The sequence below is a fragment of the Podarcis vaucheri genome (genome assembly GCF_965113315.1).
Source record: "Podarcis vaucheri genome assembly, chromosome: Z".
In the NCBI taxonomy this organism is placed as follows: domain Eukaryota; kingdom Metazoa; phylum Chordata; class Lepidosauria; order Squamata; family Lacertidae; genus Podarcis; species Podarcis vaucheri.
This window is the reverse complement of record NC_138758.1, coordinates 41,534,022-41,557,394: the sequence shown is the minus strand read 5'-3', so window position 1 is coordinate 41,557,394 and position 23,373 is coordinate 41,534,022. Positions and strand designations below refer to the sequence as shown.

Genomic DNA, 23,373 nt, shown 5'->3' with positions numbered 1-23,373 from the left:
TAGAGTTTCTGCCACAGCTTGTATTATTAGTTCCAGCCACAGTTTGGAGGAAAAAGAAGAAAATCCAAAACCATCAGATAAATTCTTTATTCAGGACCAAATAAACTGCACAAAATGATAAGCAAGTTTTTCAAAACTATTCATTGGATAGGATGTTAAGCAACGAAACAGTGAAAAGGGAGAGGAATAGAGAAACAGTCGGTGAATTACAGTTCCTAGGATTTTTTGAAGAAAGCCATGACAGTTCTAAGAGTATGACCTTAGGGCAATCTATAGTGTAGATTTAAGTCCAGGTAACAGTGAATAGAAACTGATGTCCGGGGGAAATATTTTTTTTTTTTTTTTTAAAAATCCTTACAACTTCACTGAGCATACAGCAGGTGGTTGTACATTTCTAATTGTAGAATTAAGTTCTACAAATTTAGCATATGGATTGTACCAGCACTTTGTTAGTAAGTAATTTTGTATGTGTAAAAATACAACTGTTTATAAAAGCTACAATGCCTCCTAGAATTTATTCCATCTAAACTTGGAACTCTTTCTAGGGAATTGTTTTTCAAGTATGTTGTTAACATTATTAATCAAAGAAACATTGTATCTCCAGATTGTTGTGTCCCTAATGAGGTATTTTCCAGGGACCTCTTTTTCAACATACTGTCTGCAATGATAAAGAATTGCAATCTCTTTGGGAACTACCAGCGTCTTACTATAACCTTTGAGAATGGTGTGGACTGAAGTCTGAACCACTGCTCTTGGATTAACGATCATCTTTCTCTGATTACTAAACTTCAGTTTAATGGGCTCTCTGTAAATATGCTGCAGTATATTAGTTCCTGGGACCATTTTCCAGGATGAAATGTTGAGTGTGTTTGTAGAGGAAAATATATGCTGAGGAAATAAATGGTTCTCAAACAAGAAGATGCCTGTCTCTGGATTTCGATCCTCAAGATCGCTTATCATTGTTTTCCAACTCAGATGCTTAATGGGTAGGATAATTTCATCAATGTCATTAAGAACCACATATTTGCTCCTGTACATATTGCGGTAGATGCAATCATTTAGGACTGTAGCTTTCCCATAGTCCCAGTCTTTGGAGGAATACCAGAAAGAAGAGAAATTAACATATGAGAAAATTGGCCATGGAATAATATCAATGGTGCCTTCTGCAACATAAAATTCCAATACTTTCTCTATGAGTTGGCTGCAGTTGTACATGTAGACCAGCACTTTCTGTGCACCAAGAATTTTATACATTTCCATGCTTTGTATGAACTGCAAGACATTGCTGTAGTTTCCAAACATGACAGGGAGACAAAGGGTGAATTCAGCAGAAAATGAGTCCTCGGGCACACGGTTCTTAATTTCAAACCTTGGTAGCTTGTCGATTTTCCCTCTAGGAGATGAATGAATTGACACGTATTTTGGAGAGCACTTTCTGGGTTCCAAGCACACAATATCTGCTGGACCAAAAGGGAAATCAGTTCTATCCAAGTGAATGTCTATGGCTGCTCTTATTATGGAGACATGGCCATCATGACTACAGCAAAACCAACAATAAAGGTCCTGTATTTTCTTGTAGCGCACTACTGCGATCACACGAGTTAGGTTTCCTTCTCTGTCATCGTGATACGGTGAAATGATAAATGTTTTATTATATTTTAAAGCTGTTATTGTATCATTGGCAATCTCACCTTTGCAGAGATCCGTTGACTGTATTGTTTGTGGCAGCAAAGGGGTTTGCATCAGCCACAAGTATGCTTCAAAGGACAGTACAATTAGAAAAGAAACTACCACCATAAAATTGTTTCTTCTACAGAAATACATCTTTAACTCCTGGCCTTGCAACAAAGTGCCTGTAACTGAAATGGAAAAGCAGGGAGAGAATGTTATTATCAACTTACTCAAAACCAAGAAACCAATTTTAAGGATAGACTTAGAAAGATGCTTAACAAGGCCTTAAAATATTGAATAATTGTGACACTGGAATACATGCCAACTCATAATGATGATATTATGTGTGATCAGCTCTCCCGTATATGAAATATCTTCTCAGTGTGTGCTTGAAAGGAATCCACACCCCCTAACCATAAATTAGTCCAGTTTAGTTCCTCACACTCCTACTAAGGGGGACTTTGCTTTGTCCTCCTGGAGAGGATGGGAGTGGGGAGTGATTTAAATAAGCTTCCCTTCTGCTATAAATGACCCCCCCTTTACTTTCTGTATCTCCTCCCTCCTCCCCAACACCAATAAATGTGGGATAATTCTATACAGCTTTATAGATGAGCTCTCTGACCCATGTTAAAAAGCTATCCCTTACCCCAAATAAAAAGTTATTAGCTAGCCCCATACTTATTTATGTGGGTTTCTCTCATTCCCCCTCCTAGTCTGTAAGAAATACCTCTCAATTCTTGCAAATTCGGGATTTTCTGTCTCTCTCCCCCCACCCCCAGCACCTATTCATAAAGGGTTCCTATCAGTTTTCCTTTCAAAATGGCGTTTGGTCATTCCTGCTACTATTAATAAAGTTACCACACGGTCCCCCAAACTGGTAAGGGGATGGCACCCCCCACTCCATTAATATGCGCGCTTCCCTTCCTTGTTCATGGATCCAGGACCCCCCCCCCCAATATACAAAGTGTGTTTGTGGTGGTGGTGGTGGGGCTGTTTCCCCAGCTATAGAAGGTTGTTGTGATCTGCTCTCCTCTCCCCCCATAACGAGGGAAGCGTATTTTTCACCAACTTGGGTCGGGGGGCGGGCGGTTAGAATTACCTCTTATACAAGGATTTGCCACAAAGCGGGAAGAAAGCGCGGTTTAAAAGAAACTTAAGGCCTGCTCCTTCCTGCCCTCCTACCTCCCAGCACTTTAAGGCCTCTGAGGACAGAAAGAAAAGGAAGAGGGGGGGAAAAGGCGGGAAGCGTCCCTTTAACTGCAGCCTGAGGGGATTTTTTTTTTTTTTTTTAAGGCTGCAGTTAAAGGGACGCTTCCCGCCTCCCCCCCCCCCTCTTCAAGTCATCTTTCCCCTGAAATGGCTCATGGGCGAGTGCGATGGAAAGAAAACGGACATATCCGTCTAAGGAGCGAAAACACACACAACACAACACAAATGAACACTCTTCCTTCAAGGTAACAGTTTAAAATAGATCAACTGTTCTTAGACTGTGAATATGGCCTCCCCCACAAGGCGCACGAGCACCAGGAGTGGGGAACCCTGCCCTCAATATAGCAGTTTAAAGAGATTAACACGTGTAACGACAACGACGGTGAATAAACGGATCAAGAAGATAACATTATTATTTATCTCATTTTGCTTTGGTGGTTTAAATCTGGGGGCCTTTTTTGTTCTGCCCTCAAGATGTAGTCTCTCACTTCTCCTCCATCTGCCCCGTCCAACTACTGTATTGTTTTAGAGATCATTAATGCCGTATTGATTTTTTCAGCCATATAATATGCCTTTTGTGTTAACTGCAATGTTTAGCTTACTTTTCGTTGTTGTTTTGTTAATAGTGTTTTACAGATTGTAATTGTTGATGTTTTCTTAATAATTTTATAGGACTTGCAATATATTTGCAATGCTCTGTTATTGTTCTTGATTGTTTGTGATCTGCTTTGAGATTCATTTGAATGAAAAGCGGCATAGAAATACAATACAATAAAATAAAATCTGTTTTAAAAGGGGACAGGGAAGGCAGTTGGAGTCTTTAAAAATCCCCTCAGAAAAAAGAAAGCAAGCCTGAGGGGATTTTTAAAGACTCCAACTGCCTTTCCTCAGGGTGGGATGGGAAGAAAATTGAGACAAACTCTTGGTAAAACCTGCCTTTTAATAACAGTTATAATGATGGTGATGATTATGTAACTTATCGGTTTCTTTTTATAAAAGTAGCTCAAGGCAACTTAAAACATGCACATGAAAACCAGTATAAAACAAAACACATAAAAATCTCAAACACCTTCATATTTTTAAAAGTCAGTAGGACTAAAGCATCCTAGGTAAAGGTACCCCTGCCCGTACGGGCCAGTCGTGTCCGGCTCTAGGGTTGTGCGCCCATCTCACTCTAGAGGCCGGGGGCCAGCGCTGTCCGCAGACACTTCCGGGTCACGTGACCAGCGTGACAAAGCTGCTCTGGCGAACCGGCACCAGAGCAGCACACGGAAACGCCTTTTACCTTCCCGCTATAAAGCGGTACCTATTTATCTACTTGCACTTAAGGGTGCTTTCGAACTGCTAGGTGGGCAGGAGCTGGGACCGAACGACGGGAGCTCACCCGCTGCGGGGATTTGAACCGCTGACCATGCGATCAGCAAATCCTAGGCGCTGAGGTTTTACCCACAGCGCCACCCGCGTCCCTAAAGCATCCTACCCACCGATAATAAAAGAATCATAGAACATAGAGTTGGAAGGGATCAGTTACAGATAGGTAGCCGTGTTGGTCTGCCATAGTCAAAATAAAAAAAATTCCTTCCAGTAGCACCTTAAAGACCAACTACTTAGACCAACTACTTAGTTGGTCTTTAAGGTGCTACTGGAAGGAATTTTTTTTATTTTGGAAGGGATCCTAAGGGTCATTTAGCCCAACCCCCTGCAATGCAGGAATCTCAAAGGGCACTTTCCCTACTTTCTAGGACCCTTCCCCAATGCCATAAGGTATAAATATTTAGATTTATGGTTGGCAGCCACTAATCTGAGGCACCCAGCACTATAGAGCACAGCAGGAGTAGGCCTCAGGCGGAAACAGGCCAGTTCCCAGTCTTCAATCATTCAGTATTCCCACCCTAAGTCTACTTTAATAATTTGACTGAAAGGATTAATGCATTCACCTTGATAAGCCTGTTTGGACTTCCCCCTCTCAGAACACTCAGAGTCACTTAACCAAAACACTAGTTTTATTTATTGTAACCCATAAGAAGATCCATGCTGTATGAGGCCAAAGGTTAATCTAGTCCATCTTGTTTTTGTAGTGGCCTGTAATATGTATGGGTTGCTCGTGCATAAGTTGCCACCTCTCCAGGCTTTGTTGCCTTGCTAAACCTTTCAGTCTGGGCAGCCCTTCACTTCGTGGCTGCCTCAGTCGCTAGCAGAATCTGTCAGTGGGCGTTTCTTAAATCTTTTCCAACATAAAAGTTGTTTGACACCCAGTCTTCTGCTACTCTCTCTGCGCGGAAGTCTTCTGCGCAGGGTGGGTGTGGGTAGCGGAGGACCCGTGCTCTCCCCGCTGGTGTCCGGTGAAGAGTCCTGGAGCCCTCTCGCCGATTACCCTATCAGCCCCTCTATATCCCTGGTGTTGCGCTGATTTGCGGAGCTGCCTCTCTCCCTGCTGGGCCCTTCTCCAGCATCATTTGAGAGCTTTCCCTCCGCCTCTAGCTCCGATGTCAGTTCCCTGACATGGCCACTTAAGATGCCTCTGGTAATTCGCACTTGTGATTCCCGGTAACACATTCAGAAGGCATGGTGCCTCTGAAAATGAAGGGAGAATGCAAAGTATAATTTAGCTACAGAAATAAAAGCAAAATGATGCCCAATACTTGCCTATAATTGGCACAGTGAGAAAACAGTGTTTACTAGGTTACAGAAAAACTACACATGAACAGAAGGAGCTACCTTATGCTGAGTCAGACCTTTTTTAGAGCAACGTTTTCTGTGTCTTTTGTATTGGTGGAACCCAGAGTTGTCCAGTCATGTTGAATGGGGGAGATTCAGGATGGAGACAGCATACAATTAAACTATGGAATGTATTAACACAAAGATGTGCTGATACTCACCAACTTAAGACTGCTTAAAAAAGTATAAAGCAAAAGGGGAATGCCTGTTTCTCTTTCAGTATAATTTGTTCTAGTCAGGTCAAGTCAGGAGTGTATTTAGGGGTTGGCCCCTAAGGTCTCAGGCCAAAAACTGGCTCTATTGCAGCAGCCCTGCAAGACCCCCTCCAGTTGGCCAGTGGCGCTTTTAGTTCCTTGCCAAGGCTGAAACCACCATCCCAATCTGCCTTCATACAATGGAGAGACCTGCATTGTCCCAGACTCGTACAAGCTTGGGTGAAACCACCTCAGCTCTCGAGGTGAGAGCTGGAAAAGTCTTGCGGGCAGAGGCCAATGCAGAATGTTTTTTCAACATTGCAGTATACCACCAAACCACAATGTTTGGCTGGCGACACATCACAGTGTTGAAAAGCTGATATCGTCCAGCCCTAACCTCTGGGAACACATTGCGTCTGGATACTAGTCTCTCTCAGGGGGACCAACAGTAGGAGAAGGATATTGCACTTACATCCTGCTTGTGGGTTTCCCATAGTCACATGGGAGGCCACTTTAGCAGGCCTTTGGTCTGTTCTTAGTTTTCCCCGAGAAAACATTTTATGTATATAAAACTGTAACCAACCTGATGCCTCTAGGAAGCTCTCTCCTAACATCCCCTACACCTGAAATTCAGTGGCATATAACTGTAAAAAGTTCTCTTTGCAGTATCATTGAGTATAGTGCTATTCAAGAGCTGTGTGAAAATTTTGACAGCTTCACTTGACACCAAGGGCCACTTCTAATGTTTTTTTTCCCTATTCTGGTTTTTTTTTTTGGGGGGGGAGCATGTAGTAGAGAATTAACGATAAAATGCCAGCAAATTTGTGTGAACAGTTTGATGAAAGTCTTAGCAGCTTTTGCCTGTTTCCCCCAACATTTTCTAGTTTTCTTTATACATATTTTGTTCTTGTCAGGCTTTATGGAATTGTCTTTTATTCTTCAGAACCTCAACAGAAACAAATTCAACTTCTTGAACCCTGGAGGCTTCTGCCAATACCCATTGCAGTTTCAAATATAAATTTCACTGATATCACTAAGGATAGAAGCCTTTTATTTTTAAAAAACAAGAAAAGTTAAAATCCTCAAGGACACTAATTCTGCAAAGTTTTTAGGTTTTGGAAACTCTTGGGCAAGTGGACCAACTGTCTCTGAATCGGGCCATCTCTTCTTTAACCCTGCCACTGCTGCCCATTTGCTTCCCCACTTTCCGCCCAATCCACTCAGCAACTAGGAGGGGGAGTGCAAAGCAAGTTGGGCGTGCTGCTCTATATCCTCACTTAATGTAGTTAGTTGTACACTCATTGAAGGCAGCAGCATCAAGGGGGGAAAGCAGCAGAGCCAGAAAGTTCTTGATCAGCAAACATCCTCTTCAGGAATGTGGCCCTTAGCAAGAGCCTGACAATGCTAACTTGGCCTCCCCAGACTTCTTTATCCGCACCTGGTAAACAACAACCTATTGCATGTGAGTAACTGCTAGTGGAAATCATGCCTTTGTGTTACTCCTTTGGGGGGTGATGAGGATGAGGGTACTGCTGCTGCATGACTGCTTGTGGATGTGAGAGATTGGATGAGCTAGGCAAGGGGTGTATGTGTGTTAGTTAACCTGGCTCCCAAGCGAAAGGTGGAATGCTGGGGAGCTGCATGTTAAGTGACAGCATGGATGCTGTTGACAAATGCACAACCAGTGTAATTGTGATCTGCTATTTTATATTAATTGCATTTTTCTTTTATATTAATATGTTCATAACTTTGGGAGCCTTTGGGTCAAAAAGCAGTTATAAACCATACGTGTAAAATATGTGCTAAAGAAAGAAAACTATATTTTATTTTTACATTAAAGTTTTTAATTAGTGAAACAATTATCATCAATGTAACAAGCTGAAAAATACAGCAACCTGATAGAAGACTGAGGTAACAAAATACTGTGCCAAAAACCTAAAAGACTCCCACACAAGAGTTAAAAGTTCAGTGGTTATTATGAGAGACAATTCACAAGATTTTTTAGAAAGAGGCCTTACACAAATGGCATGCAGTGGGCTGCTGGAATACAGCTAAAAGTAAAAATAAAATAAAATAGTGCAACAGTTCTCACAAGAAACAAATTGAAATATAGAAATTGGTTTACATCACAATGTGACAAATGGGTCAAAAATTGAATACTATTGTCTATACCTTGACTGAGTGCTAATTGGAAAAACATGCATTTTGGCACTAAGTTTACTTTTAAGTTACATACACGCTAATAAATTAATAATAAATAATATTGCTCAATACAGCTAAACAAATCATTAACAGTCATCCTGAAAATAATTTGATTGGGACCCTTTTGCAGAATAGCTGAACAAAAAGACTAGCTTTGTACATTTATCACTGTTCACTAGGACCTGATCCAGTAATCTGTTCTGGGCATAGGAATACTGATGTGCAGTATGGGGTTATCTCACCTGCACCATCACCACTATTCATTTCAAAGGACAAAGCCAATTTGCCTTTGCACATGTGGATCTGTTGCCACCATTGAAATTATTTGAACTGTTTTCAAGCACAACAGCTGAGTGTGAGTTTGTGTGTATTTTTACACACACACACACACACACACACATGCCAGGGCACAGTTTTTGTGATATGCTTTGAGGGAGGTGGTATTTTAAATAGTACCAATATGCATCACTTGAATTCACAGTAAAAGGTGCACACACACAAAAATCAGTAGCTAAGTAGAGCTTCATGCTTTTATAGGACGAGAACCATTTAAATGTGGATTATGCTAATAACAATTTCCATATACTGTACTAACACTCGTTTATTTCATCTTCTCAAAACACTGCAGCAAAGATGCTTATATTGCTGAATACTGCATCATATCACCATTATCACACAACTCATTATTGTACAACTTTCCATGTCCATATACAACAAATCAAAATCATGGCCAGCCATTTGCATCACTGGTTCTTGCTTTCTTTTCTTAAAAACAAAAACAAAACAAAACATTCCAAATGCAGATTTGCAGAGGGACTTTCAAGTAGCTTAATTCCAAGAGATTTCCCCCCTCTACAGATGCATGCAAGTTTCATTCATTACAAAAGGAGATTTCCCCTCTCATGGGTGTCACCATGACAAGTGTTATTTTCATTAATGCAATGTCATTATCAAGGACTGTGCTGATTTCTGATCCAAATTCCTTTGGATTGAGGTGCTTGATGTAAAAGGGTGGAGGCTGATGAGATTTGGGAGGCATTTTTCTTGTGATGTGGGGATTCTTCACAAGCCAAAATATTTTCCCTTGTTTATCCAGTAAGTAAAATATAAAGCAAAATACAGATCTGCTTTCTGTGTTTGTTCTGAAAGAGTTTTGCAGCCAAATACCACACATTCTTACTTAGAAGGCCCACTAGATTCAATGGGACTTATTTCCTCATAATTTACCTAGTTTTCCAGCCTTCATGGCTGACAGCTGTTTCTGTCCACTCAGAGGCATCTAATAAACTCCCTTTGCCTTCAATAGTGTATGGTTTTTGGATGTAGCCACTGTAATTTCAGTTTGTGGTTCACACTGACTTATGAACAAGCCAGTAAGTGTAAGCATTTATTATTTAGGTTTAAATGTTGCTCTTCTGACTAACTGTGAGCACCTGGATTACTGATGAATCATTATATAACTAGGTCTTGGAACTTATTGTGAGCAGTTCAAATTTATTTTGCTTCAAATATGTTTTGACGAAAGAGCTACAGTTTGTATTCTAACCAATGCATATTTTAACCCCTAAGGGACTGAGGTAAAATTTACCATACAGATTGTTCTTCTCCATCCGATTATTTGATTGGTCGGCAACCCAAACACCACTGTTTTTCCTTAAGCCATTCGTTGACAATGGAGTCACTAAATTATGCATGTCATAATTCCCTTTCTATAGCATTTGGTCTTTGGCAGCATGAGAAGGCCTAGTCCTTTTAACCATTTATTAGTTTCCCTGCATCAGGTGGGTGCTCCTTGCATTTTTGGCATCCTTGGAAGTTACAAAGGATAAAATTCAGGCTGGGCTGTCAACGGAAAGGTCCTTTGATTTAATACAACTGTAGAAGTGATGATAATGTTATCCATGGTTTTGTAATGAGTTTCTGGCTTAAATACGGACATTTAAAAATTGAGTACATGCCTGGATGAGGCTAATTATTTAGTATGAAAGGATGGTGTTGGCTTTTCAGCATTAAGTAGGAGGTTTGGAGATCAGACTTTTAATAACCATCATTCAGCTGGCAAGATGTGTCTCTTTCTGCATCCTGTAGGTAGGTGCACATATATGCAGAGAAGTTACAAAATCATACACCTTTGCTTTTGATGGCAAATCCAGAGAAATGTTCTTCTTGAAAAAACAATCCAAACATGTAAACACCATCTCTCTGTACAAGAGAACCCTTCAAAATTGTATCCCAACACATTATGAGATGGTGATGTCTGAAAAGAGAATTCCATTCATTGGCTGATGACAAGAGTTTGTTGATAGACCTATAGATATCCTATTACAACTACCTCACTCTCATGAATTTAGCTTTTGGATTGGCAAGAAAGCCAGCTGTGCAGCTCCCAACTGTAAAAAGGGTGTTTGGGGATACATCTTGCTGAAAAATTGCCTATTGCCCCTTTTGGGTAGCTTACTAGATTCAGTAACTAGGTTCTCTTTGACAGCCAGTTTCATACTGGATTTCAGTCTTAGATCTATGACACAAGCATACAACATAACGTTTAAAAACAATACAGTCAACAGACATTGAGGAAATTATTTAAAATAAAAATATTCAAAGATTAACAATATACAATTAGATCAATAGACAGCATGCCCTTGCCAGAGCTTTCTTCAGATGCAGAGTTCTGTTAATCCGAAATGGCTTCCCATGTTTATTAAAAGCTGTACCACTCAGTTGTAGTCTTGCAGATGTTCAGTGGCAGAGTGCTTACTGACTGCTACTCATATGTTAGGAAATGAGGGAAAGGGAGATAATCAATGTATTCTTTCCTTGCTGAATACAGCCTTAACACTGATTTTCTGTGAAAGAAAGGTATGTGAAGTATCAAAAAAGGTGGGCTCAGGAAGGATATACTGGCAACTGCCCCCCACCTCCAGAGAAAGGGAGAGGGTGTAACCCCTCATCCCAAGGCAGGAATGCTCTTGCAACTTAACTGATCGAGCAGATGCCCTGTGCCCCAGAAGACCCGGGGGCAGGCGACACACAGCTAGACATTTTTTATGAATAGCACCCACAGTAAAAAGAAAAACAAATAATTTAAGGCAAATATTTCTTTTTGGAGTGAAAGAACAAAGGAGGAGCGTTAACACCAACTGATTTTTCAGCAGCAAGAGACCCTTCATTTGCCTGGGCACCTGTAATTAATTAAAACAAAGCAGCACAACCAATTACAAGAAACAAACACTAAACTGAAGGTGGTTTATCTTGTGCCAAAATACACATTTCTCAAATAGCTCAGGTATGAACATTGGTTTGTCCCTATGTTTGATACAAAATCTGAGGCAGCCACATTGCCAAGCAACTCAGTGCACTTAAGGTTATAAAAACGTTGTTCCACAATGTCCTATTCTAATTGACACTTTGCAGCAAAGTTAACACTGTCATCATTTTGTGCATTAGAAATAATTGAAAACCCAACATGGGCTAAATGTTCTTCAGTCACATAAAGCAGCTCAACAATAAAAAGAGCAGTTTAAAAAAAAAATCCGCAGAAGATGTGATGCACAGTTTGTGGCAGAACAGAAATCCACGGTAGTCTGTGACCACAAAGCTAAAGTCAAGGATCCTGCCCTAAGCAGGTTGTATCTTCAATCAGTCTAAATCACCTCTCTCATCAGTGCATTGAGTTAGATCCTGTCCTAAGGACAACATTCACTTTCTGCTTTTAGAAGCTGTGTCATAATTACTTTCAAGTTATATAAGAAAAGTGCTGAAGTCACAGTTACAGACAGCTGGCTCACTCTAGAGTCCCCTTCCTCCATTTTCCTGTGAGAATGATTTTCCCATCCTGCAGTTTGGCACTTGAAGTCACATCACATACTGGAGCACGTTATTCAAATGACATAAGGTTTGCAGGTACCTGGCAGAGAAAAGTAAATTGGTCAGTACAATGAATGGTCAGCCTATCATGGATAGAAGACGTCAGCACCCCAAGGCAGTGGAAGTGCTCACGCAAAAAGGAAAAAAGGAAGTTATAAATTGGTTCTACATCTATAAAAGCTATTTATTTATTTAAACATAAGAAAACCAGAGGAAGTTGCATACACCAGCAATAGTTTCATCAACCAGGAATGTATGATTAACAGCTTCATGCGTGGTCTGAGTGATTTGCTGCATGTTCTGAAATCATTAACCAGAGTGGATGAGTTTGCTTTCTCCCCTCCTCACCCCAATCCCTTTTCTGTGGTGTAAATTGTAAGCCTGAGCGTGGGGACTTCTTTATTTTTGATATCTGAAAATGGTTCTGGACAGTGATATTTTTCTAGAAAAAGAGGTGCCAGAACTCACCATGAATGCCTCCCTTGTTCTCTTATAATGGTGCTCACCTGAGAGGTGCCAGAACTGAGTTCTGGTGAGTTCCAGCTGAAAAAAAGCCCTGGCTTAGGAAGTCTTTTTGGCTGAAGAGCAGGGTAAAAATCTTCTCAGACCAAGAGTAAGAGTACTTTAACAGAGAAACCATGGGCTGCACACTGAATTAAATCTCCATATCATAAATTAAAATGTTTGCAATATAGTTAGTATTGCATAGTTAGCGAGTAGTTGGGCCGGGCTCAGGTCCTCTCAATGCTCCTTATGTGTAAGGGGCTTTGATGCAGCAACTTCTCCTTCCCCTTGCCCCCTGCTCTAAAATCACATTCAGCTGCCAGAGTCAAGGAAGCAAAAGTGTGGTGTGCACGTGACACATTATTAGGCGGAACACCCTGGGGAGCACCAGGCAGAGTGCCTCTTGCCGGGAAGGGGGTGTAGTAAAGCATTTTTTTAAAGGGAGGGGCAAGGCGCATAGAGACTGGTGGGATCAAAGCATGGCGTGGCAAATTAACATCCCTCCACCACAAGACATAAGAAACTGCGTGAAGACATAGGACAGTGATTATGTGTTGCCTTACCTACTAGCCATCACTTGGTACCTGCTCTGCTCAGGGCAGATTCCAAACTCTATATAGCAACTTTTTTAGTATACAGTCCTGCAGGAAAGAGCAGCTTCCCCCACAACTCTCGTGGATGAATAAAAATAGCCAAGACCACTGTCAAGCCGGCTGCTTCTTCCTCTTCCCCTGAAAAAGGCAGTCTGGAGGTAGCAGGCCCAAGGGGGCTGTAGCTGAGCTTGGTGATAAGATGTTGACATTGTTGCTGAGGGGTGCCAAAAAAAGGGCCTTGTGACCTGTGTGTTGGCCTACACTGCTTTAAATATATAAATAATAGTTGTCTCCAACTCAGAGTAGACCCACTGAAATTAATGAATCTAAGTTAGCCTTGCCCATTAATTTTAATGGACACACTTGAAATAAAACTAATATTGGTTACAATCCATACAATAATATTTTACAGCTATTCGCAAGCAATGCAATTTTGGGGAAACTTTGAGAGCTCAGATGCAGGTGGTGTAAGCACTCCTAATTTGCCTAGGGCTTTTGTTGTGGTTATAACCCCGTTCTAACAGTTTCCACATGGCTACTATTTTAGCTTCAAACAGAAACAGAAGAAAAGCCTTACCTGAGGCCTGTTGCTTCTGCATGCGTCATCCAAATGTTTGTGCCACAGTATTGCATGAAACCTTGAACCAGTCTGAAACTTGTAAACATTGCCTACAAGTTAAAAATATAAGGTAAGAAGGAGCCCTTGAGCTTTGGAAGAAACAGAACAAGATGCTGAAAGGTTTAAAAAAGCCAACAATTTATCTGGTAAGAGAGAAGATCTTGGTAATGACCAGTTTGGGTGACCACTGAAGAACCTTAGTCTGAAATGTCAGAGTACTCAAAAGAGTGAGTACGAATAGATCAGAACACCAACCAGTCTAAAAATCTTAACCAGCCTCGCTGTCTTTTTTCTACTGAGTAAAGCTGGTAGTTTAAGAATGTATTCAGTATTTACCTTGTTGATTTATAAGAGCTGGGGGATATACTGTTTAGCATGCTGAACCAGGAGCAGCTTATTGACTCCTGCCTTGCCAGTTTCCATAGCAGGCTAGCTGGACAGGCAATGAAATAGTGGTGGTACTTTACTTAGGCAATTATGAAAGAATCTGAAACTTGTGTTGCGGGTGGAAACCCAGCACCTTTTTGTTGCTGAGGAGTGTTTAATGGAGGGGTGAGGAAACTTTTTCAACATGAGGGCTGTTTTCCCTTTTGGGGAACCTTCTGTGGGGTCACATGTTAGTATGGGCAGGGCAAAAGCATACCCTCCAACATTTCTCCGATAAAAATAGGGACTTCATAGTAATAATTTTACGATTTATACCCCACCCATCTGGCTGTGTTGCCCCAGCCACTCTGGGCAGCTTTCAACATATATAAAAACATAATAAAACATTAAACAAAAACCTTCCCTATACAGGGCTGCCTTCAGATGTCTCAGGGGTCAGATAACTCCAAACCCCTCCAACATTTCTCTTATGAAAATAGGGATTCCTAAGGAAAAGCAGGACATTCCAGGGTCAAATCAGAAACTGGGATGGCTTCTGTAAATCTGGTACTGTCCCTGGAAAATGGAAACACTTGGAGGGTCTGCAAAAGTGGGCAAAGCAATGGATGTGACTATTACTATGTACAGACATTCCAGCCACACAAAAGCCAGGGCTTCACACCCGAACACCCAGCTTTCAATCCTTCATCCCAGCAAACATTATCAGACACATTTAAATGAGGCAAAAGCACTTAAGGAAGCTGTAGAGGAGAAGTAGTGAAGGGTGTGGCTTGGTGAGAGGGGTGTGGCCTGCAAAGGGGAACAGCTTCGATAAGAGAGGGCTGGAAGATTGCATTCAATCCTCAGACCTGATGTTCCCTACACCCGTTTTAACAGATCCTGATCGTTTCCTTTGCATTTTACAGTTTTGAATGTAAATTGAATTATAAACAGCATTTTTTCTGAATGCTCCCATGTGGGTATATACCCGTCAGCCAAGGATAATGCTTTATATTATCTGATGAAGTAGACTCTAGTACAGTACACAAAAGCTTGTGCTACAGGGCTTTTGGTTGTTTTAACAAAAGCATAGTAAATGATGGTGTGCGGTCATTGGATTAAGGGGACTAGGCTAGTCCCCTAAATGTTCTCCTGGCGCCTCCTTCACAAGGCCTGGGAAGTTTCTACCTGGCTTAGGGAGGGAGGCATGATGCTCATGTGTGCAACATCACATGTATGACATTGACACCCCACACAAGCTAGTGCCTCTGGCCTTAACTGTTCCCCTTTGAAAAATTTCACCGCATGCCACTGATAGGAAAGCTTACTGTTACTTAGCACACTTACTGTTCTGAAGAAAGTCCAATTAAAAATAAAACACCCACCTTTATCTGGGTTATTTAGCTGAAAAATATCAGGGTGTTCAGGGTCATCAGGCAGTGCTACCATCCAGCCCACAATAGAAACCTTTTTCCCCGGAGTAGACTTATACTAAAAGAGAAAGTCAAGGAAGAATATCAATGAGCTGAATTGTGAAGTATAGGCGACTCCCCACTTACGCAGAGGTTGCATTCCGGGCCCCTTATGCATAACTGAAATGTGTGTAAGTGGGGAGCACCCTTACGTAAGCGGGGAGTCCTTTTGTGGCTCGTGAGGAGGCCCTCCTCAGAACCCAAAGAGGATGTCCTCTGGGGAGAATCTCCTCCCAAGCCAGAGGCACAGTGGGGCTTTTCTGAGCTGCTTAGCTGACATGCGGGAAAGCTTCCCCATAGTCAGCTGAGCAGCCTCAACAAAGCCCCGCTGAGGAGACCCTCCCTAGAGCCCAAAGAGGACATCAGCTGAGCAGCCCTACACATCACGGTTAAGGGAGCTGGGCATGTTTAGCCTGGAGAAGAGGAGGTTAAGGGGTGATATGATAGCCATGTTCAAATATATAAAAGGATGTCACATAGAGGAGGGAGAAAGGTTGTTTTCTGCTGCTCCAGAGAAGCGGACACGGAGCAATGGATCCAAACTACAAGAAAGAAGTTTCCACCTAAACATTAGGAAGAACTTCCTGACAGTAAGAGCTGTTCGACAGTGGAATTTGCTGCCAAGGAGTGTGGTGGAGTCTCCTACTTTGGAGGTCTTTAAGCAGAGGCTTGACAACCATATGTCAGGAGTGCTCTGATGGTGTTTCCTGCTTGGCAGGGGGTTGGACTCGATGGCCCTTGTGGTCTCTTCCAACTCTATGATTCTATGATTCTATGATCAGCTGTTAGGTGGGGAGACTGAGCAGCCTCTACAAAGACCTGCTGCCCCGCTGTCTGGGGAGGGTCTTCTTGTGAGCCACAAGGACTCTCCAGGGTACTCCCACTTCCAGGTTCCATTTCCAGCTTCCTGGCACCAGGCATGTACGCAATAGCATGCAAGTTGGGAGTTGCCTTTATTCTGCTACCCTGGGCTGCTTTGTGAATACTGCAGCCAATTGATTCTCTGAAACAATTGCAGATAGGATGTGCCCTTGGTCTACAAAATAAGGCAAATTATTTGCTTACATGCTTTCTTTCAGTGCCTCTTAATGACTTTGCTCCAAAGTAGATCAGAGTAGATCCTGAAAGGGTTACCCAATATCTAGTCCAGGAGGAAAGCTGAAAGGAGGAAATTAAAAAACACTTTCAAAAGCATACATAAATTTTCATTACTAACATGAAAGAAGGTGAGATGCTTCAGACATGCTATCAACTATGAGGCTGCATTTGCCGTGAAGAAAACCCAGCTATTCTGCCTTCACTTTGAAAAACAAGGTTATGTGCTGTCCCCTGCTGGTGGGGATGGATGCATTACAGCTCAGTAATTCAGCTCCAGTCAGAATGATAATAAATGCACTTCAAACCTTTAGTATCAAGCAATGGCATTTTCACAAAAGGCCATGAGGAAATGTAGTGGAAATGTACTCTTTCTTGTACATGTCTGCCTTTCTCCTCCCCCCCCCACCCTCTTGAAGGCAGTGAAAATTACTGCCAGTAGGAAATAGTTGCTATATAAGAAAGATTCCTTGGCTTAAAACTCTTCCATTCCCCCCAAACCAATGCCATTTCATATATATGCAGTGTTTTTTTCTGGGGGTACATAAGGGTACACATTACTGGCACCCTTTTTCTAGAAGAAAAGCTTATGGTGAGAAGGGTTCCAGGGTGCGAAATATAACCTGGTTTTGAAATTTAAACAAAAGTTCTATATGGTGTAGGATGCGTGGTGGCAGATTCTTTTCTTTGGGTGTTTCCATGAGCATCTCTTAAAACAGCAGCCAGATCTGGAACCCATATTTAGCCCAACCTGCAACACATTTGATCATATGCCACCAACCCTAGTCTGCCCCAGCCAGCCACCACCTGTCTGTCTTACAACTTGCAACTAGCCCAGGTAGTGTCTTCTGGCTGTCAGCTTCCATCTGAGTCTCATGCTGCTCTTGTAGAAGTCAGCAGGGAGGAGGACAAAACTACTGTAGAGTTACCTAGATCTGTCCTTAGTGCTGGTTCCTACTATTGGGCCTCCCTGCTTTCCATCCTGCCGGTCCCAATGGGAATCAGGCACCTCTATTGGCACTATGTGCAACCATTGTAGGTTTGGTCATGACACACTTGTAAGAAGAACATCAGAACCGTAGAAAGGAGAGGGAGATACAGAGGGTTATTATGAAAGAGGGCACAGCAACAGGATGCTGGTTGTGCCTGTACTGTCCACTAGTTCAAATAGCATGTATAGCCTTGGAGACAGTTGTCTTAGGTTGAAAATGTTGTTGGTCAGTGCCAGGCCAGTAAATGGTAAAACAACAAGACAAGCATGCCAACCCATCTTGTGTTAAAGAAAACTGGTGGGATGAAACGGGGGAGGTTATTCTCTCTCAGCTCTGTCAACCAGGATTCGCTGCAGAACAGCATCCAAGTCTTGGGGGTTGAGGAGGCAGTGTTGCAGTGGGGCTACCATGATTGCATCTCCCTGACCATGTGTCCTTTCCTGCAGTCTGCTCGGTTCAAGTGTGTTTATCCTAGTGAGGCTAGACTGGCCTCCTCCTTGTTGAATCTTCTCCTTGGCAGGTGAAGATTGTTTTATTCATGCAGGCTTTCAGGAACTGGCTGCTTTTAAGGAAAATGGTAGTGTTTAAGTAATTTGTTTTTAACATTGTTTTAATTCCATTATTGTTTAATTACCTTGAAGGTAATTACTTTTATGTGTTTTTAGCTTTCTGTGGTTTAGTTGTGCTCATTTCAATTTTTGTAAAGGTGCCTTAAGTCCGAGTTTTGGGGAAAAGGCAGGAAATAAATAAATATTATTAAAAACAACATGAGACATAGCCCATGGCACTTTTTGTTCAGCCAGAGTTAGCTGCCATGCTGTTTTGGACACTCTACTGCTTTCTTTAGCAACCATAAAATATTATTCAAATTGTAATGAGGGGTTTAAAAGCATAAGCAAAGGGGGGGGGGGAGGAGAACCCCTTACTGTAGGCTTCCTGCCTTCTTTTAGTAATGTCTTTCTTCTTAAAGGCCCTTCCATGGTAACAACCCCCACGGAACTCCCTGATGCGCAGCTGCAGGCACCTGTTGGACTGAAATAACAAATGTCAACTCTTTGGTGGGAGCAAACAAAATCAAATAATCCAGTGATTAAATTGTTCAAAAATTTACACAGGCCTTGGCTCGTGCCATCAATATTGTCCTAAACATTGGCTGCAGACTTCGTAGTTCATGACTAGTATTACAGTAAACATATTTTTACAAAGAAATTTAATGTAAGTTTTCCACTGAAGTGCATAAACAAGGACATTAGAAATAACCTCTTGGCATGAACCAGGAAGTAGCCTATGCAGACAATGAAATGGTTGTTTCTGCCCTTCAAAACAGCTTTTTTTAAAGGAAAGTTTTGGCTACACAAGCACAGGAAGACTAATTTGTATTAATATATAGATTTTTAAAAATAATAATAATAAAATTGGTAGAACTTTTTCAGATCATGTTACAATATGAACCATACAAGTAATCTGACCTTCTAACATAAAAAACAATGGAAACACAATAACCAGATTATGATAACTGTGGACAGGAAACATGATTCTTTTTCACAACACAGAAGGAATCCTTAAAGAGACTGGTGGAGACAGTGTCAACCAGGAAAAAGACCAACATATGGTAAAGTATGTCCTCCATCATATTGTGAGCTGGTGGAGGTTTAGAGATGCATGGCCAGTGTTGAGCCCATCATTCTTTGTCTTCTGCCATCCAATTAAGTCACTATGACTATTAGGAATATAAATAAATAAATTTTATGCACACTTCTTAAGAGATTTTTATTTTATTAAACAGTTTATGTATATTTTCCTAATAATGAATGAATGAATAAAATAAATAAATAAATAAAGCTGTCATGCAACTGAATGCCAATTAAATGGTTTATGGATGCCAATATACAATGCCAAGTGAATCATAAACCCTACTACATTATTAAATGAGTGCTAGCAGCCATCACATCCATTACTAAATACTTAAGTTAGATTCAGGAAGATTTAACAGCAGGGAAATACTGATTGAGTTAGAAGCTTGCCCAGTAGGAATTTCCTACTTAATAAACATTCATTGCCCAGAACACTTCATAGTCCCATATCTATAAGGATGTAAACACAAAGGGACCAATTCAAGCAGAAATATGTTTGCTTTCACTTAGTTCTAAGCAAACAGTAGAGCAGCTATTTCAGTCATGGGAAAGACATGACAATAAATGCATATAGAACAAGCTAACTTGGGTTCTCTTTGACCTCATCTGCTAAACCTATATGCAACTGGCCCCAATTCACAGCCCTGTGTGAACCACCTTGAGATGAGCATGTGTTAACTGCACAAAGGACATGTGCCAAATTCCACAAGCTTGTGAATTAAACTGTGAGTGCTGAATCTGGGAATGGCAGTTGTTTGAACTGTAGCCTATTAATTATTAACATATTTGTATAGATAGTCCACATAACTATTTGTTTCTGTGTGCATTGGTTCAAGGCCATTATCTGAATACTTGTCCTTTTTCTTCTATTTCTCTCTTTCTCTATAAAACAAGGAGTCTTCTGCAATTATACTTCGAAGTTGAGCATATATAACACAGCAGACTGAGTGAATTAATTTGGAAGGAAACTGGGTTTTGTACAGCAAACTGACTCCTGCCATTTTTACAAGGTAAGTTTGTCTGTTAATGGTGTAACAGAGGGTGAGCTGTTATGACTTGCCACAGTCTGAAGCCTTTGCTGCAAATTAACAAAGAGTCTTGTAAACTGATTATGGCAGAAACTCTTATGGGCCACAGCCCACTTCATAAGATGTTTGGAGTATAATTCTGAGTGTCAAGAGAGAGAAACGCCACACTTTTATGTGTAAATCAGCATACCTGCAATATCTCTTAGAAATCTATCTTACCATAGATATTCACTGAGTATCGTAGCAAATGCCAGGTGTATACAAATAGGCTTTTTTTGGAGATATTTATCAGAAAGTTACAAATATATGATGAAATAAAAGCAGACAAAATAAGGATTGAAATGGAAAATGCTTGAGAGAGATTATTTAGAAGGCTTGCATATCTGCTCACATCACCTTTGCTAGATTTCCCCCAAAGGCTGCACCAGAAAGCAAGCCTAGCGAAAAAAATCAGTAATTATGAAGAGGAATAGAAGACACTATAAAGAAGAATAGAAGAAGCCATGAGAAGATGCACTATAAAAACCTAATATTTTCTTCTGGGTAACATTAAACAAACTTGTTAGAATGACTGCAAGATAATTTGCGTCAGTGTACTATTTCTTTCCAAGTCACATTTCTTTGCTTCCCACAGATATCAGTTCAATTTGAGGAGTTCTACAGGTGGAACTATGGGACGCAGGTGGCGTTGTGGTCCAAACCACAGAGCCTAGGGCTTGCCGATCAGAAGGTCAGTGGTTCGAATCCCCGCGATGGGGTGAGCTCCCATTGCTTGGTCCCTGCTCCTGCCAACCTAGCAGTTCAAAAGCACGTCAAGTGCAAGTAGATAAATAGGTACCACTCCGGCGGGAAGGTAAATGGCGTTTCTGAGCGTTGCTCTGGTTTGCCAGAAGCGGCTTAGTCATGCTGGCCACATGACCCAGAAGCTGTACGCCGGCTCCCTCGGCCAATAAAGCGAGATGAGCGCCGCAACCCCAGAGTCGTCCGCAACTGGACCTAATGGTCAGGGGTCCCTTTACCCTTTACAGGTGGAACCACAGGTATCAAGTTGTTTAATTACTCTAAAAGAGTTAAGTTGTTCTGCTATTCTTTTGTGTAAGAGGGTACTGAGGCGCTTGGATTTTAGACCCCCTCTGTTTATTGAAGGAAATGCATGGTTTTTTAGGAAGTCATCAGAACAGCAAACTGAGTTGTGATGAGACTGGAAAAAGAAGCATCAACTTGAAACCCAGTGTAATTCATTACATAATAAGATAACAAAAGTTAAGCATAAGAAAATAGAGCTTCACCACGTGTATGTGTATTATTTAAACCAGAAACTGGTTTTAAAAATGAGAACCTCCCTTTAAATTATGGTATGATCCTATGAAAGCTAAGTTCTGTTCATTTCAATGGGACAGATAAAGTGCAGGGCTTTAATATACATATATTCACACACACTGTTAGGTGGGGCTCTCCGTGAGTTCCCAACTAAGGTTCTTAGCAATTTATTATGCTGTTCTGCATAATATAGAATATTCACTGGGCCCCAAGTTAAACATATGCTTAATATGCTTCAAATGAAATCAATGAAGCTTTAAAAGTGTTTAACTTTGTGGTGGTGCCGTTAATTACTCTGCATTTCTCAGTATGATAAGGAAGAGGAACAGTCAGCACTTATATGAAGTATATTTATATGCAGTGTGGTATATAAATATGGTCAGGCTTATGAAGGTGAAAGCATATGAATGAACAATCTTCTTACTCCTGGCAACTCTTATGAGAATGGAAGGAAAGTCTTTGCACAGATGGAAGGAAACAATGAAAAAGCTGTTGAAAATAAGCTCTCCTAATTAGCAAGAGGAAAACAGACTGAAGATAGAATTAACAGCACAGTCTACGGAGAGACACACCAACCAACCACCTAATTGTACCTGTAGACACAGCTCCGACTTCTGGGAGAATTCCGAATTGGTACCCGCCAGTTGGGCCCCAGCGTGGCGTACAACCGACCCCTGTTTATAAATTTACATGTAAGTTCTTTTCTTATAGTGCAGGTACTGTGGTAACATCCAACAAAACAAAGCATACAAGGAAACATGGGACACACATGTATTTGATGCTCTCAGTAATTGGAGAGGTGTATTTAGTGAAGAGCTGAATGCCCATTAAATAATGCTCATTTTTAACACATAGGAACAAAGCAAGCAATGCTGAGCAAAAGAATATGGGGGCAAGAATCAAGTGTCTAAAAAGGAATTCAGAACCGATCTTTGTGATGCTGCTTCCATCTCACTGGCTTTTGTAATGTTTATTGATCTTCTGAATGGGAACAAGAGAAGTTTTAGGAAAGTAGGATTTGTCCAATCATATCACAATGCAAAGCAGAAGAACCTTTAGAAATAAAAACATTAAGGCACTATCGTAAGAACAGCTCTAGATGATCAGAACCAGCCAGGAACTGATTGCAGAGCATATGAAGTAATAATGAAGAGTATACTTCTAACCACATGAAGGATACATTTTCAGCATTGATGAATAACATTAGCTAGCTCCAAAAAAATCAAGGTTTCAGGGATCAGGTGCAGTTGCTCACAAGGAGGCTGACATCTCTTTGAAAACATTACTACTGGAGTCATGGATAAAAGTGTTATTTAATGCAGTGCTTTGGCCCAGCAAAAAAAAAAAAATGATATTTCAAGGCATTCCAGTTATCTGCTAATATGCATACACACTATGCCAGAAATGTGAATCCTTGTTTTCTCTGGTAGAGTCAGGGGGCATTATTCATCTTTTAAGCATGTAACAGCACTATCCTTTAGGGTGGGACTCCAATAAAAGAAAATAATTTAAAGACATCAGAACCCTCTGAAGAATTATTCACCCAAATGCCGCAAATGCTAAGGAAAAAGAATTGATTTTACAATATTGGACAGCCTATGTGATTGCCCTGTAAATTTCTTCCAGAGAAAATCTACCCCAGGTAGCAGCCATGATAACTGCCCCCTAAGAGAACAAACTGTAATCACCTGGGGAAGGGTACTTTCCCAGGGAGGGAGATGCCAATTCACTGAAGACCTTCAGACTTTCTAAAAACCAAGGTCTTGCTCAAAAAGATGCTCAGGGTCCTAAACACATCCAACCTGTTTTCAGGTTTTCTTGTGCATAGTTCAGACAGGAAGGCAGAATATGGAACATATGGAACAGTAAGTTGACTTTGGGCAGAAAGG

General features: G+C 41.2%; 2 protein-coding genes and 1 long non-coding RNA gene across 21 annotated transcripts in view; 1 reads left to right on the top strand and 2 right to left on the bottom strand.

Moving 5' to 3' along the window:
* Window positions 1–68: 68 nt before the first annotated feature.
* Window positions 69–3,172, bottom strand: LOC309523693 (beta-1,4-galactosyltransferase galt-1-like). 7 transcript variants are annotated; one of them, XM_082207743.1, is made up of 3 exons: window positions 2,771–2,887; window positions 1,692–1,859; window positions 69–1,457 (listed from the first exon to the last, which is right to left on the bottom strand). In XM_082207743.1, exons 2-3 carry the CDS (start codon window positions 1,822–1,824, stop codon window positions 508–510), a joined length of 1,083 nt encoding a protein of 360 aa, XP_082063869.1. In that variant the 5' UTR covers window positions 1,825–1,859; window positions 2,771–2,887; the 3' UTR covers window positions 69–507. The 7 variants fall into 7 exon arrangements, with proteins under 7 accessions (XP_082063869.1, XP_082063870.1, XP_082063868.1 ...); XM_082207744.1 differs by lacking the exon at window positions 2,771–2,887 and adding an exon at window positions 3,149–3,172 and having other exon boundaries at window positions 69–1,859; XM_082207742.1 differs by having other exon boundaries at window positions 69–1,859; window positions 2,854–2,921.
* A 3,279-nt stretch (window positions 3,173–6,451) lies between these two features.
* The window catches only part of LOC309523709, a 29,627-nt gene continuing 12,705 nt past the window's right edge, over window positions 6,452–23,373 (top strand). For 3 of the 8 annotated variants that reach the window (XR_014215543.1, XR_014215546.1, XR_014215547.1), the window contains exons 1-2: window positions 19,121–20,146; window positions 20,799–20,894. This is a non-coding gene — a long non-coding RNA (uncharacterized lncRNA). The other 5 variants (XR_014215549.1, XR_014215550.1, XR_014215544.1 and 2 more) reach the window with 4 other exon arrangements.
* Window positions 7,614–23,373, bottom strand: part of RALGPS1 (Ral GEF with PH domain and SH3 binding motif 1) — a 232,333-nt gene continuing 216,573 nt past the window's right edge. For 4 of the 6 annotated variants that reach the window (XM_082207695.1, XM_082207699.1, XM_082207697.1 and 1 more), the window contains 6 exons: window positions 22,078–22,158; window positions 18,429–18,534; window positions 16,481–16,573; window positions 15,329–15,434; window positions 13,536–13,627; window positions 7,614–11,901 (listed from right to left, as the gene is read on the bottom strand). In XM_082207695.1, coding sequence (XP_082063821.1) covers window positions 11,872–11,901; window positions 13,536–13,627; window positions 15,329–15,434; window positions 16,481–16,573; window positions 18,429–18,534; window positions 22,078–22,158 — 508 coding nt within the window. In that variant the 3' untranslated portion in view covers window positions 7,614–11,871. The remainder of the gene's footprint in view (window positions 11,902–13,535; window positions 13,628–15,328; window positions 15,435–16,480; window positions 16,574–18,428; window positions 18,535–22,077; window positions 22,159–23,373) is intronic. The other 2 variants (XM_082207698.1, XM_082207700.1) reach the window with 1 other exon arrangement.

Coding starts and splice junctions, on each gene's coding strand:
- LOC309523693 (XM_082207744.1), bottom strand. CDS start 1,824: ATGTATTTCTGTAGAAGAAACAATTTTATGGTGGTAGTTTCTTTTCTA.